The 15909-nt window shown below is 39.8% G+C and overlaps 1 protein-coding gene across 33 annotated transcripts in view; it reads left to right on the top strand.

The window, feature by feature from the left end:
- MAP4K4 (mitogen-activated protein kinase kinase kinase kinase 4) overlaps window positions 1–15909 on the top strand; it is a 267340-nt gene that overhangs the window by 214849 nt on the left and 36582 nt on the right. For 4 of the 33 annotated variants that reach the window (XM_078147397.1, XM_078147398.1, XM_020987850.2 and 1 more), the window contains exons 13-18: window positions 4785–4946; window positions 7979–8065; window positions 8801–9040; window positions 10012–10173; window positions 14050–14283; window positions 15171–15277. In XM_078147397.1, coding sequence (XP_078003523.1) covers window positions 4785–4946; window positions 7979–8065; window positions 8801–9040; window positions 10012–10173; window positions 14050–14283; window positions 15171–15277 — 992 coding nt within the window. The remainder of the gene's footprint in view (window positions 1–4784; window positions 4947–7978; window positions 8066–8800; window positions 9041–10011; window positions 10174–14049; window positions 14284–15170; window positions 15278–15909) is intronic. The other 29 variants (XM_078147407.1, XM_078147416.1, XM_078147401.1 and 26 more) reach the window with 10 other exon arrangements.

Raw genomic sequence — 15909 nt, 5'->3', positions numbered from 1 at the left:
GGTGGATTCTTTCAATTTCTATTTTACCCTCTGGTTCTACTATATCAGAGCAGTTTTCCTTGATAATGTCATGAAAAATGTTGTCTAGGCTCTTTTTTTGATCATGGCTTTCAGATAGTCCAATAATTTTTTAATTCTCTCTCCTGGATCTATTTTCCAGGTCAGTTGTTTTTCCAATTAGATATTTCACATTGTTTTGTAATTTTTCATTCCTTTGGATTTGTTTTACAGTATCTTGATTTCTCCTAAAGTTACTAGCTTCCAATTGCTCTATTCTAATTTTTAAGAAAGTATTTTCTTCAGTAAGCTTTTGGACTTCTTTTTCCGTTTAGCCAATTTTGCTTTTTAGGGCATTCTTCTCCTTGTTGGCTTTTTGGACCTCTTTTGCCATTTGGGTTAAGCTATTTTTTAAGGTGTTATTTTCTTCAGTATTTTTTTGGGTCTCTTGTAGCAAGCTGTTGACTTGTTTTTCATGATTTTCTTGCATCACTCTCATTTCTTTTCCCAGTTTTTCTTCTACCTGTCTTACTTGCTTCTTAAAATCCTTTTTGAGCTCTTCCAAGGCCTATGATTGATTCATATTTTTCTTGGAGGCTTTTTGCATGTAGGAGCTTTGACTTTGTTGTCTTCTGATTGTATGTTTTGACCTTCCTTGTCACCAAAGTAAGATGCTATAGCCTGAGTATTTTTCCTGCTGTTTGTTCATTTTCCCAGCCAATTACTGGACTTTCAACTCTTTGTTAAGATAGGACTCTGCTTCCAGTGTGGAGGGCATACTAATTCAAGCTTCAGGGGTTTTGTGCAGCTGTTTTCAGAGACACTTCTTGGAACCTGTAGGTTTTCAGTTCTTCCAAGGTGGTATGCTCTAAGGAGAGATGTTTACTCCTCTCCTGGCATACAAGTGACCACAAGCACTCTTTTCTGCCCTGGAACTGTGAGGAGGGTTCCCTCTGCACTGCTGCTGCAAGCTCTGCTGTGCCTGTGCTCCTCCTTGTCCTAAGACTGTGACCCAGACCCAAGTATGGGCAAAGGAATAGAATCCTGCCTCAGTGCCAGCAAAGAGACCCCTGTAATCTCCTTCTGATAAGTTGTTCAATCCCCTTACCATCTCTGAGCTGGGAGTTCTGGAAGCAGCCACTATCACCGCTATCAGCTTGGGATTGCACTGTGCTCCTGTCTTACCCAGGTCCGACAGACCTTTCCCACTGACCTTCTAAGTTGTCTTTGGCATTTGTGGGTTGAGAAGTTTGAAAACCTCCACAGCTGCCCATGATTCAGTCCCCTGAGGCCTTCTTCGGGTTTGCTGGGGCCTGGTCTGTGCTGGTGCGGACTGGGACTCCTCTACCTGCCCAGTGCAGCAGACCTTTCCCATCCGACCATCCAGGTTGTCTTGGGCTGGAAATTTGTTTCATTCTGTCTTTCTGTGGTTTCTACTGCTCTAGAATTTGTTTAGAGTCATTTTTACAGGGATTTGGAGGAGAGCTCAAACGAGTCCCTGCTTTTACTCTGCCAGCTTGGCTCCACTAATCACAAACTACATTTTTTTTAAAGACGGTAGTATTATGTAACAGAATAACTTTTGGAATCTTGGTATGAAAGACCCCTTTTAAAGTATAAGACCAAGAAGAGAACTAATGACCTAGAAAATAGTTGGAATAGTATTTACCTATTCTCAAAGGATGGATTCCATCAGATTGAGGTCTAAGAAGGCAGCAACTTCTTGCAAATAGATCTTCACTGGGCGTGATGGAGTCCTCATGCTGCTTTTGGGAAAGTATTTGTTAGTCCTGGTGATGTTGGAGCCCTCAGCCCCCCCAAACAGTGGCAGATGCTTCTTTTCTTCTCCATTAGGACAAAGTTAGCCTTTCCAGCTGAAAGTTTCTGCAGTATGGAATCCCGTCCATGGCAGCGAGTAACAGGCCATCCTGGGTCATGGCAGAAAGCCATGTTTTCTTTCAGAACCCTCGGAATGATAGCGTTTCTGGCTCTGACTCTAGCTCTGGTTTAGGCTCCAATTCAAGTCTGACATCTCCCTGGAAGATTCAGTACCAACTATAGCAACTGCAGCAACAGAGACAGATGAGCAGGGGACAAGTGAGAGTGAGTTAGTTTGTTTTGGAAATCAGAGCAATTTCAGTAACCTCAGATTATATTATGAAAATGTCAAGGTAGGTCTGTGGCAGCTTGTCATGAGTCACTCTTAATTGAAGAGTATCTATGCAGTCTTTGTTGGTAATCTAGTGTCTGGTTAGGTGCTTTGTTTCTGGAATCATGGAATCTTAGGACTAAAATCTTGAAGCTCATCCTGTCCAGTCTTCGAACCTGCAGCAAGAATCCCTTCTTCTTTCTGAATACCCAGTCAGCCAGCTGTGGCTTCAGTACTTCAAGTGATGAGGAGTTCATAAACACTCAAAGCAGCCCGTTCTGTTGTTAGACAAGTCAAGTCATCACACATTTATTAAGCATTTCCTTTGTTCCAGGTGCTCTGCTAATCTCTGTGGATATGAAGAAAGGCAAAAACGGGTTGTTCCTTCTGGGCTGTGTGCCACATGGTACCTGAATATTGTTGGGCAAGCCATCTAACCTTTGTTGAAAAATGAAAGGGTTGGCCTTGAGTCCAAACAACCATTAAGGTCCCGTAGACTTCTAAATCTATGATTTGGTGATCCTTTTATGGAATTAAAATACCAGCCTTTAGGCATTTCCCTGTAATTGATTATTTAACCTAGGTTATCAAACTCAGATAGAAAACAGGGGCCACTGACCCATATGGAAGGATTCCTATAGGCTGCATGTCAATTTAGTTTTAAGATGTGATCTCTATCTATGTTTTATTATAGTTTTGTTTATTTTGCTAAATATTTTGCAATTACATTTCAGTCTGGTTCAGGGGGCCCTCAAGTGGTTGTGTCTTTGATGCCTCTAGTTAACCAATCAGGAAATATTTATTAACCCTTGACTATATGCTAGACAGTGTTCAAGGCTGTGAGTATTCAAAGACAAAAAACCTCTTATTCTTAAGGAACTTAAATTCTTTCTTCATATCATCATCTCAGTTCCTCTCTTTCTTCTTCTCCTTCTCTCCTCTTGTCCGTCTCTTCCCCGTCTCTTCTCCTCCCTCTCCTCCTTTCTCCCTCTCTTCTCCCTTTCTCCTTCCCTTTTCTCCATTCCTCATTGAACAGTAAACAGTAAAATATTTGGGGGCTGGCATCCCATACTTGAAAAGCACATAGACTAAGCTGGTTGTCGACAACAGGAGGATGGAGATTGGTGGAGGGAAACTCCCGGGCTTTGTTTTGTGTACTTTGGCATGTGGACAGTAGCCCAGTTGTGCTTACAGATTTGGTTTTGGAACTTAGATTAGTGTCTTACTTTTCTTGTTTCCCTCTCCTTGGAAGTCACAGGTCAGCGGCAGGGCAAAAGGAGAACCAAGGTAAAAAGTATTCTCCTAGTTGAGTTGTGAAAATAAAGGGGCAAAGGTATCATTTTGCTTTTGAGATCTGAGATTAGAACATGAGTCAATATGATTTTTAGGCTGGGGGGGAAGGCTGAGTTTCTTGCCGTAAATTAATTCTACATTCAAATTTTCCCTTAAAGTATGCATGTATGAATAAATTCCAGGGGATAATTAACGCAGTTGCTTAAAACTTTCCTAGAATGAATAGTAATGAATTACTCAATGATTATCAGCTGTGTAGTGCTTTAAGGTTTGCAAAATGCTTTCTACATACTAACTCATTTGGTCCTCACAGTGGGAAGGTAGGTATGCATAATTAATTATTCCCATTTTACAGATGAGGAAACTGGGGCAGGCAGACAAGTTAAGTGATTTGCCTTGGGTCACACAGCTAGTAAGTGTCTGAGACCAGATTTGAACTAAGGAAGATAAGTGTTCCTGACTCTAGATGCCTTAAATTTGCCAGTGCCAGCCAAGACATACTGGTTAGTCTTGCTAGTGAAATTTAGGCTTTCCTTCAAGCTCTTGTGTCATGGCAGAACCAGTATTTGAACCCAGATCTTCTCCAAACTCAATTCTCTTAAAATATATCATGAAACTAAACTTATTCCAAAGCTGCAGTATATCTAGCAGTGGATGCATTTATTGTCCCCTCTGCATTTCTTCCATGGTGATAATCCTCTCAATAGTATTCTAAATTTGAACCCGAACTGGACCAAAATTCCCACCAAGAAAGAACTACTACCTAAGTCCAGTAATGACAAGTAACAACAGGTTCCATGTAGTAACCATCCAGAGAGGTGTATGAGAGCTACCATGTGTTTGAAAAAATCCCACTTAAGAAGTAAAGACAGTTCTGATTTGATGCCCTTGTATTCTCTACTCTAAGGCAGTCCACCGGGCCAAGAGCTACTGTGGAGGTCCAGTTTGCCCCAAGATTTGAGACAGCATTTGAAAGAGCGTATGTGTCTCCAGGAACCTTGAGGGATATGGGATGAGCACTACAGGAGTGTTTTAATTAAGGAATGGAAATGAGGATGTCTTTTTGAAGAAGTGTTTTTGTAAGGTTTTCAAGATTTTTTCCCCTTAGTAGTTGTCTCTGCTGATTGTGCTTGAGTTGTTTACACACTCTCACATCTTCCCTCCTGTGTATCCAACATTTGTGAAAAGGTTAATTGAAGTTACAGTGTCATTTGTGACTGTGAACATGCTGACTGGGCATGGCAGTGATCAAATTGATCTCCTTTGACCCCCATATTACTCCATAAGCAGAAACCAGCTTGAAAGAACCAAGTGCCTACCCGTCTAAATTCCCTTAATTCTGCAGCAACAAAGAAGAGAGCGTGAGGCTAGGAGGCAACAGGAGCGTGAGCAGAGGAGGAGAGAACAAGAGGAGAAGAGACGCCTTGAGGACTTGGAGAGAAGACGGAAAGAAGAGGAAGAGAGAAGAAGGGCAGAAGAAGAGAAGAGGAGAGTGGAGAGGGAGCAGGTGAGTCCATGACAGAAGGTGACAATACTTTTATTTTTGAGGAGTGAGAGAGGTTTGATTGTATTTTTTCAATAGGGGAGAAAGTCATTTTGTTTTTCTTGCTAAATTACTCATAAATACAATATAAAGCTACATGAGAATTATAGTGACCTTATTATTCAAGTTGAGTGGTAATATAATAGTAATATAGTAGTAAATAGTAATTTACTCTAGAAAAGATACCTGAAAATAGCCTCTAGTTCTTAGATGTATGTCACAGAAGCTGATAAATCAATATTATGACTATAGTTAATTATTAACTCTGTCCTTTTGGCTTAATTATAATGGATCCCTTGTTGCATTGAAAGATTGCTGATAAAAAAAAATGTTGGCAAAGGATTTCAGAAATCAGTAGTAGCAAATTGGATGTTATGGTGAGTGCACGTGTAGATTGATTGACAAGATCATATAATAAGAGGAAGTAAAAACAAATTTTTCTCTTTTTTGTCCAAGTCATTTTTTAGCCATTGCATTTTATTGAGGTCAGCTAATGATTATATTTAGAAATGACCATTAATTCTTGAAACACGTGTAGGCACAATAACATGACTGTGATTGATCTAGTTGTTATGGTATATATATATATATTTGTTTTCTATTACAGAATTTTATTAGTTTGAAACAGATCACTAACATTATGTCCCCTCATTTTTTGTCTATTAACTTCCTTTGCTTTTATAATTGCCTTTTGAAAAAGAGAAGAGATAGTTCAAATAGTGTTGTACACTCTGATTTGAAATACTTACCCTGCCTAATTGTGTCTTTCAAATTTGCTTATTCAACTGCTCTTCTTGTTTACTAAACTTACATGCCTCACGTTTTGTAAGAGTTGGGTTTGCATGCATATCCGATTGCACTTTTATTCGCTCATTCATTCATCCCACACATATTTAGTAAAAACTGATTTGTGCATGTGAATCTTGAAGCTTAAATTTACTGTTGTCCTTCATTGTGCTTGAAGTTAGTGACTAGTTCGTGGTATTTTTTAAGTGTGTGTTTGTTTTGAAATGTCACGGTTAAATTTGGAATTAGGAGCTTTAAAGAATTCAACCACATAAGCTTTCTGGTCGCTTCAGTAGTTTGAGAGATTGATTGGTTACTGTATTCTAGACAGGAATACTTACAAACTAACATTACCTTAAATGATGATACAGGGCTAGAAGTGGTCTGTTCGTGGTACTTATACTTTGTGAATTTACACCTTCTGTACCCCAACTTATAAAGAAGAAAAGTTTTAAAAATCTGTTACTTTCGGGATGCTTTTCTCTTCTAACACAAAAATTAGTATGATGGCCTTTCTGTAAGGAGCATGCTTTGTGTACTTCTGTGTTTGTGTGTGTAAATTTGTCTTCTGTGCAGTGGGTCAATACATGCTAGGATTTGGGCGTAGTTTGAACAGGATATTTTTTTTTAATTATTTGAGGTGATAGGGAACAGATGACTGAACTCCTTGTCAAAAGACAATGCCATTTTAAATCTGTGTAGATCAGAGAATTAAATTAGTTTGGTGTCAAAATTTAGTTGTGAGTGTTTGCCGTTGCTAATGGCAGTGGTAAGCCTTAGTAGGGTATACTTGCAAATGATGAGGATTTGATGGATACAGAGATTAGGGATGTAGAGGACAGGTCAGAGTTGAGGTGTTTCAGCCAGCTTCCTTAGGGTAAGTGACTTCAGAGTACTCCGTTTGTATTTGCTGTATCAGATTAGACTTCATAAGGAAGTTTATGTACAGTAAACTCTGTCACATAGCCCTTCACCAGCCAAAATTCATAGCTAACCCATTCTTTTGTTAAGCCTGTTTATGGCCACAACTATGAAAACAACGTGGGGGAAAGTAGTCTCAAGAGATAAAAGTTCACAAAATGGGAGTGTTTTCCCATGAAAAGAATGCATATGGGCTTTGGAATGACTCTATCCTATCCCCTTACCTTCCTCCCCAGCTACTTATGCCCATTGTCTCATTTAGAAAAGGGGTTATAGACTGATCTATGTTTTTAAAAGTGCTTTCAGATTCTTCATCTGTAAAATGATGGGGAATACACGACCTCTAAGGTCTCCATAAAATCTTAAGTCTATGATCTTTTATCTCATTTGAAGCTCACAAAAGTATTCTGTGAGTTAGATAGGGTAGGTACTATTAGTCATTCCGCAGATGAAAAAACAACCAGAGAAGTTAAATGACATGTCACACAAGGTGTCATTGGTGGAGTTGAAATAGTAATCCAGGTCTCTGATTCTCAGTGAACTAATATTTTCATTATCGTGTGATGGTGCCTGGACTTGCAACACCAAGATAAGCATTTCAACATTTTAAAAACACATTTTTGAGGTGTTTAACAGTTTTCATTATTTAATGGCTTTCCTTGTTTAAAAAAAAAACACCACCAAAAAGAAAACCCCAAAGAGGGTCACTGAAGACCTACTTTTATTGTTTTATAAATAGCATTGAGATTAAAATTGCAGAGCTGATGACTTTTATTTGTATTTGTTGAAGTACTTCCAGGTGATTTCAGAATCATCCAAGAAAGATACAGATATGATCAGAAGTGTTTTAACTGCTATGTTTTTGTTGTATGCCTTTAAAATGGATAATCTCTGCATGGTATATATGTTAACTCTATTAACCAGAAGTTTTGATTAACCAGAACACCCCCAGTTTCCCAACTGTACCAGATAACCGGGAGCTTGCTGTACTTATAAATGGAATTCTTGCTCTTCTGAAGTCCATCATTCATGTCTCATCTGAATGCTCACATGTGTATACAAATACACAGTGTTACATGTATCACTAGATTATGTGTCCCTGTTTTTTTTTTTTTTTGCTCATCTTGAGAGTCAAAGGCCTTTATGGAATGGTTTTTTTCAGGCATCTATCCCTAAGTGAACTGTTGCCAAAGATGTTTGGGGAAAGTAGCCCTTGGTGTTTTCCACTCAGGTGATTCTGATGCATTCCTTTTGAATAAATTGATTGCTGGGTAATTTCTATGTGACAGGAGTATATCAGGCGACAGCTAGAAGAGGAGCAGCGGCACTTGGAAATCCTTCAGCAGCAGCTGCTCCAGGAGCAGGCCATGTTACTGGTAACGCACTGTATCTGTTTTGTTCCATAGCTTTAGGGTTCATTTATCCAGCCAGGCCCAGGATTTCCCCCCTCCCCCCCATCCCCAGTTGGGCACAGCTGCGCTCACTGTATGAACAATGGAGTTGGATTAAATGGCCATTTCTGTTAGTGTAGTGGGCTGACAGGCACAACACTGAGAGGAGGACTCTGTGGTCGCACTGCTTTGGGCACATCCAGAGGAGGGTTTTATTTATTTACTTCAATAAATTGAACTGTTCTGGTTTTGGTGGTCAAGTTTTTTGTTTTTGTTTTTGTTTGGTTTGATTTGGTTTGGTTTTGGGTTTTGTTTTGTTTTTTGGGTTTTTTTGCATAGACCTTGGCATTCATCGAAAGAACTTAAGAGAGTGCTTAATGCTCCATATTCCAAGCACACAGCACATAAAGTTAACTGGGGGTATTGGTTTAATATTGTTACATATGCAGTCTTTGTTCTAAAAATATCACATCTTTATTGAAATCATTATCTTTAGGAGGGGGGGAAGCCAGTTTGGTCCTAACAATCCAATAATTATTATGGTTAGCAACATTCTGTCAGGTTTTCCTACAGGTACCATGCCATATAATAATCCCTGTCTTTTGCTGCACGAAAAAAATACATAAAAGGAGAGAAAAAAAATAGGTGGTCTATTTTCCCTCCAGGGACTTGATAGATTAACAACATCCTGTCACTTTGATCATTCTCTCCTTCATAAAGGAATACAGATGGCGGGAGATGGAAGAGCACCGGCAGGCAGAGAGGCTCCAGAGGCAGTTACAGCAAGAGCAAGCGTATCTCCTGTCCTTACAGCATGACCATAGGAGGCATCACCAGCAGCAGCAGCAGCAGCAGCAGCAACAGCAGCAGCAGCAGCAGCAGCAACAAGAAAGAAATAAGCAGAGCTATCACCCCCCTGAAACTAAACCTCACTTTGAACCTGCCGAAAGAGCTCGAGAGGTAACTGTCTCTTGATGGCTGAAGTGATCTATCACAGGTCACACGGCTAGTAAGGAACAAAGCCAACATTCTTTCCAGGACACTGTGCTGCTGCCTCAGTGGCAAGTTTCAGTTGAAAGTTAAATTAAAGATCAGAGAGAAAGAGACAGACAACTAAATGGGAAATGGGAATGATGTAGCGAAATTATCCTTAGATTTTTTTTTTAATGAGAGTTGGAATAAATTTGTTTTTATAAACCCCTTCTAAGGGGGATGGGGGTGGGGAGAAGAATACCAAGGATGTGTTGCAGGTATGTTGCTTGGCTTTTTAGCTGGTAGGCTTGGAGGTACAGATTGCCACACAGCATTTCAAGGATAGGGAAATTGGGCCGTGTGGTATATGCTTTATGAGTTTTTCAGATAGTCCTAATCCTATGAGATAATGAGCTAATCCTTGAGTATTAGATAATGCAGAAGGAAGGCGCTAGTCTTAGAATTGACTCAAGGAGATGAGACATTTGCAGTGTATGTTTTCTCGTGGAGACCAAGTCCATAATCTCACAAAAACATACCAAACTCCTTAATTATCCGTTTAGACTCTCTGGGTCTGGTCCCCTATAACCAGTGATAGCTCTGCTGGTTTTTAGAGAACTATCAAAAAAGACATGTTTGTTATTTTGCTATTTTTTTTCCTAGCGGAATATGAAAAATGATTTTCCTTGAAATGTGCTTTAGTTGCAGCTGGCCATGAAAATTATTTTTGTCTACCTTGTACTAACAAACCTTAGCAGTCTTCACTTTTTCATCTTAAAAAAGTGTTTCGTTTTCCTAAAGCAAATCTTAATGCTGCTTTTTATTTTGCTGCCTTTCAGCACTGTCTTTCCTAATAGCCAAGGACAATTAAAGAGGCCTCATGAATGGCCGAAGACTTAGAGGCCCCTATGTGTATTGGAACTCTAGTTCACTAACAGTGAGTTATGTCTTCTATGCAGGTGGAAGATAGATTTAGGAAAACTAACCAAGGCTCCCCTGAAGCACAGTCTAAGCAGACAGGCAAAGTTTTGGAGCCACCAGTGCCTTCAAGATCAGAGTCTTTTTCCAATGGCAATTCCGAGTCGGTACACCCTGCACTCCAGAGACCAGTGGAACCACAGGTAGCAGCAGGAAATATGGTTGGGTCAGGGGGACCTATTCGGTTGTCTCATCTAAGCTCTAGTACTGAAGTGGAATGGACAGGATTGTTTTCTCTGTCACTTAGAAAGAGAGTTTGAAGCAGGAGAGTTGTTTAAAAAAGGAGATATTAAAAAAAATAAAAATGAAAAAAATGAAAAAATAAAAAAGGAGATACACATGATAGGAGTAGGGGGTTGGGGGGGACGTCTTCTTTAAAAAGAACCCTGCTAGCTGCTTATATAACAAATAGTTATTAAATACTTGTTGCACGTTAGGCCATCACCGTGCAGGGTACTCATGTAGGGTACATACGTAATAATAACCATAAGCTCTTTATTGAGCTTATAGTCTAGTCTAGTAGGGGAAATGAGATGTGGCTATGAATTTGTGGAGTACAAAGCACATTGTTGAAAGTTCATCAGAGGGGTACCAAAGCTTGTGTTCACTAAGATTGCTTCTGGCTGCAGAGGACTAAGAAATGGCCTGGGGGAGGAGATAACATTTAAAATGATCCTTCAAACAAGGACATATAGGACTTGGATGGGCAAGCTAAGAGAGGAGAGACTAAAAGCAGTATGAACGAAGACAGGGAGATATGGGGAGTTTTGGGTTATGTTCCAGGAATATTAATACTTCACTTTGCCTGGAACGTAGTTTTTGAAGGGGAATAGTGAAAATAAGATTAGAAAACTTGTGCTGTGTCTTAATCAGAGAGGCCCTTTAATGATTGTATCAGTTGAAATATAGGTTTCATTTTAAGGTATTCGAGGTACTTTACATATATATATATATATATATATATATATATGTATATTCCTTGTTTGACTCTCACAACAGCCTGGTGAGGGAATTTTTACATAAATGAGAAAAACAGCTGCATGACCCTTAACCTTTTTCAGTCTCATTTTCCTCATCTGTAAAATGATCAGAGTTGGACTCAGTGACCATTGTGGTCCCTTTTGGCTCAACTCTTTGATTTTATGAGCATGAGAGAGGTAAAGGGATTTACCTGGGGTTACACAGCCAGTCATTGGGTCAGAGGCGGAATTCAAGGAGTCTGAACCTTATTTAGTGGGTAGTGGGAAGCCACCAAAGAGTCAAATCTGTGCTCTAGGGGCAGATAGGTGACATAGTAGATAGAGACTGGCCCTGGAGTCAGGAGGACCTAAATTCAAATCTGGCTTCAGACACTTAATAGCTCTGTGACCCCAGGCAAGTCACTTAACCCTAATTGCCTTCCCCCTTCCCCCAACCCCCCCCAAAAAAAGGGGGAAAAAATTGCTCTGTCAGCAGCATCCAGGATAGATCAAAGATAGGAGAGTCTAGAAGTAGGAAGGACAGATAAAAGCTTTTATCACAGTAGTCCAGGCTATAGGAAATGGGGTCCTTTAATAGCATGACAGCACTGAGAATGGAAGCAGTGAAGAGGATGGGTATGACAAATAAGACATAAGTAAAAACAGATTTAGTAGCTGTTTGGTTGAAGGATGAACTTATGATGACCCTAAGGTTTCAAGCTTGGGAGTTTGCCATTGATAGAAATAATGAAGTCAAGAGAAGAAGCAGCTTGTATTACATTTTATCATCTTTACTGTAAAGGTCTAGAACAAGAGATTTCTTCCTGTATCTTGCCTTTGCTTTTGAAGCTGAAGCAATGCCCACCTGTCTCAGGCCTGTGGTCCTGCTGCCTGCTTTGCAATGCTACTGCTGGATATCTGTTTGCCAACACTGCTTGTGCATCATTTGTCCATGTTGAGTTGTGGGGGAGAGGGGAGGATGGATACTAACTGATATGGGGAGCCCACAACTCACCCTGCATTGAATGAAATGCAAAAAATGAAACTGTTTTGAAGCAATAAAGAGCTAACGTCCTAAAAGAACCAGAAATAGATCCCACCATCTCAAAAGGCATATAAGGATCTGCTTGAAGAACTGTATAATTCTGTATGTTAGGTACCAGTAAAAGTCTCATGCAGCTTTTCAATCTGCAGTGGTTAAAGTCATATCCTAATCATGGCAAGTTTTTGTTTTAAAATGTCAGATGAACATGACAGTATTATGTAATGGGGCGTTAATTTGTGACAGTGATCCCCGGGATATCAGTGTTAAGCCTAAGGAATTAATAGTAATAAAAGGAAGGAGTGGAAGGAAGGAAGCAGTAGACAAAAAGTTTCTTCACTGGGGAGAGAGAACCCTTTTTTTAACCCACAATAACAGTACATGGCCTAAGCAAATCCTCTTAGCCTCATTGGTTAGAATCAGAGCCTAGATAGGGAAGGAGAAAGAAAATAAGAAAAGGAAAATGTCAGAAAGGGAGAAAATGAAAATATCTAGAAGAGAAAAGGAGTGGTTAATATGGTGGGGAATATACTGCATGAGTACCAATCTACAGAAATTTCCTCAGGTGCCACCTAAGAGCCACTGGAGCCTTTAGCTGGTCTGTATGCAGTGCCAGGAATCACTTGGCCAGGGTTTCAGTGCTCATCTGTTCCAGGGTGGGTCAAATGGAAAATAAGGAGGATGGAAAGGTATTTTCTTCAAGTCATGAAGATTTATTAACTGTAGAAAGGAAATCTTTAGAGTCATTATGAGTATACATGGTCACTTATGGAATTTGGAAAATTAGAGCCGGCTCCCTGGCTTATACACTGATTTTTCTTCTCTTGTATTTAGAATGGTTCCTAAAAGCAGTCTATCCTGTCCCTCATACGCAAAAGTAGTTGTTGTCTAAGACAATAAAGAGGATCAGTTACTGTACATAAGAAACTTTGGAAATCTACTCATGTGTAGGATATTATTTGTAATTTTTTTTCATAATATCAGTTAATGGTTTGATTTTATAGGGTCTTTTCTTGAAAATAAAAAAAAAGCCTCCACACTCTTCTAAAGGCTTTATAAAGTTATCATATGAATCACATTTTTAAATGATGGTATTATAATGATAGTACCATTAACATGTGAAACACATGTAGACTACCACCAGGCTTTTTGTGCTTATATACATAAAGATGATATAATCAATTTGATTTTTCTGTCCCTCCTTCTTTTCATGTATTTGTCTTAGCATTCCTTTATGTAATTTAATAGTAATTAGTTAAATTCAGCTGGTTAATCCTTGTCACATTTCTGAATTTATGTGTGTCGTCCTGTCCCCAAACAAAGAAACAAACTAGAAGCAGCACTGGTGTAGTTAAAACGTTAAACTTAAGTTTTAACTTTGAAAAAGTGAAACAGTACTCCATATTCCTAAAGAAGCCACATTTCTCATGTTGCAAAACTGAGTTAGGAATGTTTAGAGCCATAATTATTTGAAAAGAGAAGGATGATGAAGAAAAAATTGGGAAAGTGTTTTGAAAACTTGAGGGTTTGGGGGGGCTGCAATGTCATAAAGGCATTTGTCTTTAATTTTTTTTTTATATGAATGTGCTATTTCTTTGCTAATTGTGTCTGAAATTTAATCTAGCAGGTAATGTGAAGATGGATGTATTTAGGTTTGCATGTTTGGCAGTGGTCTTTATCTTGTGTGTTCTCTTCCTTCCTTTCCTGCCCCCCTGCTTTGACATGTGTGTGCATGCACCAGATGGTCCATTAAAAATGTAGCTCTCTAGGTATGCATGAGGGATCCAGACTCTTGAGTCAGAAGTACCTGGCCCAGATGCATGTCCTTGAGGACTTTTTCTTACAGACATACCTTTGTACTTTTCTACACGTTGTGCCCTCTGGGTCTTTCCTTGCCTTCCACCATCTCTACTTGGTGTGTCCCTTGTTGCCACCTCTTCGCTTTGGATTTGGTGTTGACTGGGAAGCCAGTTTTATGCAGAACGCATTGAATGTTTTGTGTTTTGTTTTCTCGTAAGGTACAGTGGTCCCATCTGGCATCTCTCAAGAACAATGTTTCCCCTGTCTCGCGATCCCATTCCTTCAGTGACCCTTCTCCTCCCAAATTTGCACATCACCATCTTCGTTCTCAGGACCCATGTCCACCTTCACGCAGTGAGGTGCTAAGTCAAAGTTCTGACTCTAAGTCGGAAGTACCCGATCCCACCCAAAAGGCTTGGTCTAGATCAGACAGTGACGAGGTGCCTCCAAGGGTAAGGAGTAGAAAGACAGATGGATACCTTTTTTTTAAGGGTGTGGTGACTCTTCACCAGAGCTAATGGGGCAGTAAAAGTTAATAGAAGGGTATATACTGTGGGGAGGGACTCCAGAAATAGGCAGTTGTGCCTAGCCAGCAGCAGCTATAGCAAAAATTATTTGAGGCTGAAGCTTACAAGAAATAGGCTTCCAGACCAAATATAATTAGCTTCTGTGTTGGCGATGCTTTATGATGGCATATAAGAGCTATGTGATATGTTTTACAGTATTAACTAAACATTAAAATGTTCAGGAAAAGACTTCAAAGAAAAATTAATCCCAGTGGTAGGATCCTCAAATCATAGGAAAATTCTATTATTTTTTTTTCCAAAAGACATTTTTGTTTTTCTTCATAAGGTTATAGAATGATGGAATTAAACAAAGAGGGACATTTGGGTAGATTTTCCCCCCTCCACTTGGAATTTGCTTCTTCTGAACATTTCCTTGCTTCCTGCTAGCCTCTCCCTCCTGCTGACCCATGTGTGGATCATTGTTCAGTTCCTTTGAGCGTTTTTTCCTGGTTCTCACATTATCTCAGCGAAATGCTTTGTGTGTTCCCTGCCACTGAAGCTTCAGTCGAAACATCATATTCTTTTTCAGTGTCAGACACAGGGAGGATATTTGTGTTGGCTCCATAAGTACCTTAGACTAGGTTCTCTGTCCTCCTCATTGGATGCATGGGGAACCAGAGGAAGCTTTATTAGCAGTAAGGAAAAGGGATGTTTGGGTCCATCTTACCAGGTTGGGTAACATGATTAGAAATTATTTGAATGCATCCTTTGGTGGGGATGGCTTTTCCCCTCCTTTTATCGGTAATGTAATTGCCCTTCTTCCTGTGCCTAAGGTACCTGTGAGAACAACGTCCCGTTCTCCTGTTTTATCTCGCCGTGATTCTCCACTGCAGGGCAGTGGGCAGCAAAATAATCAAGCAGGTCAGAGAAACTCTACAAGGTAAGGGAAGGGGTAAGGTGTACTCTGTTCTCTTGTACAGTCTCAACATTCTTCATGTTGCCTTTTGGATAGGACAGTGGAGGAGAATACAGTAACTGTGAATTCTGGACTTCTAGGCAAATACCATTTCTGGAAAAAGAAAAGCTGCTTTAAAATTCTGTTATTTTTCTTCTCAGTAAACAGGGGTAGGTTCTGCAGAGAATGGAGGCCTGTGAAACCACTTTGCCGTTTTAATAGTTATAAAGTGGTTATTAAATCGTTAACTTGGCATGAATGGGAGGAGGGAGCTAAAGACAAAGGATTAATGTCTCCTTAGCACTGGTGAATTATACCAAATGCTCAGAAAGGAGCAAAAAATCTAGGGCACTGACTTCTCTTTGGAATATTTATTCCAAATTCCATTTGCCCATCATTCGGAGTGGCTACTTCTGTATTTTGAACCTCAGTGTAGGGAAGGAAAGGCAGGTGCCACAAATAAGGCCTAGCTGATGATGACTAAGTAGAGAAGCGAAATTCAATTCAGCAGTAATGATTCAAGCAGTATGTACAAGGCACTGTACTGAGCTCTGGGGACACAAAGACAACACCAGAATAGTTTCTGCCCTAAACGAGATTACATTCGTGGAGTGGGG

Source organism: Phascolarctos cinereus, unplaced genomic scaffold (assembly GCF_003287225.1).
Source record: "Phascolarctos cinereus isolate Bilbo 61053 unplaced genomic scaffold, phaCin_HiC Scaffold_7;HRSCAF=346, whole genome shotgun sequence".
Classification (NCBI taxonomy): Eukaryota; Metazoa; Chordata; class Mammalia; order Diprotodontia; family Phascolarctidae; genus Phascolarctos; species Phascolarctos cinereus.
This window is presented reverse-complemented; position numbering and strand designations above follow the sequence as displayed.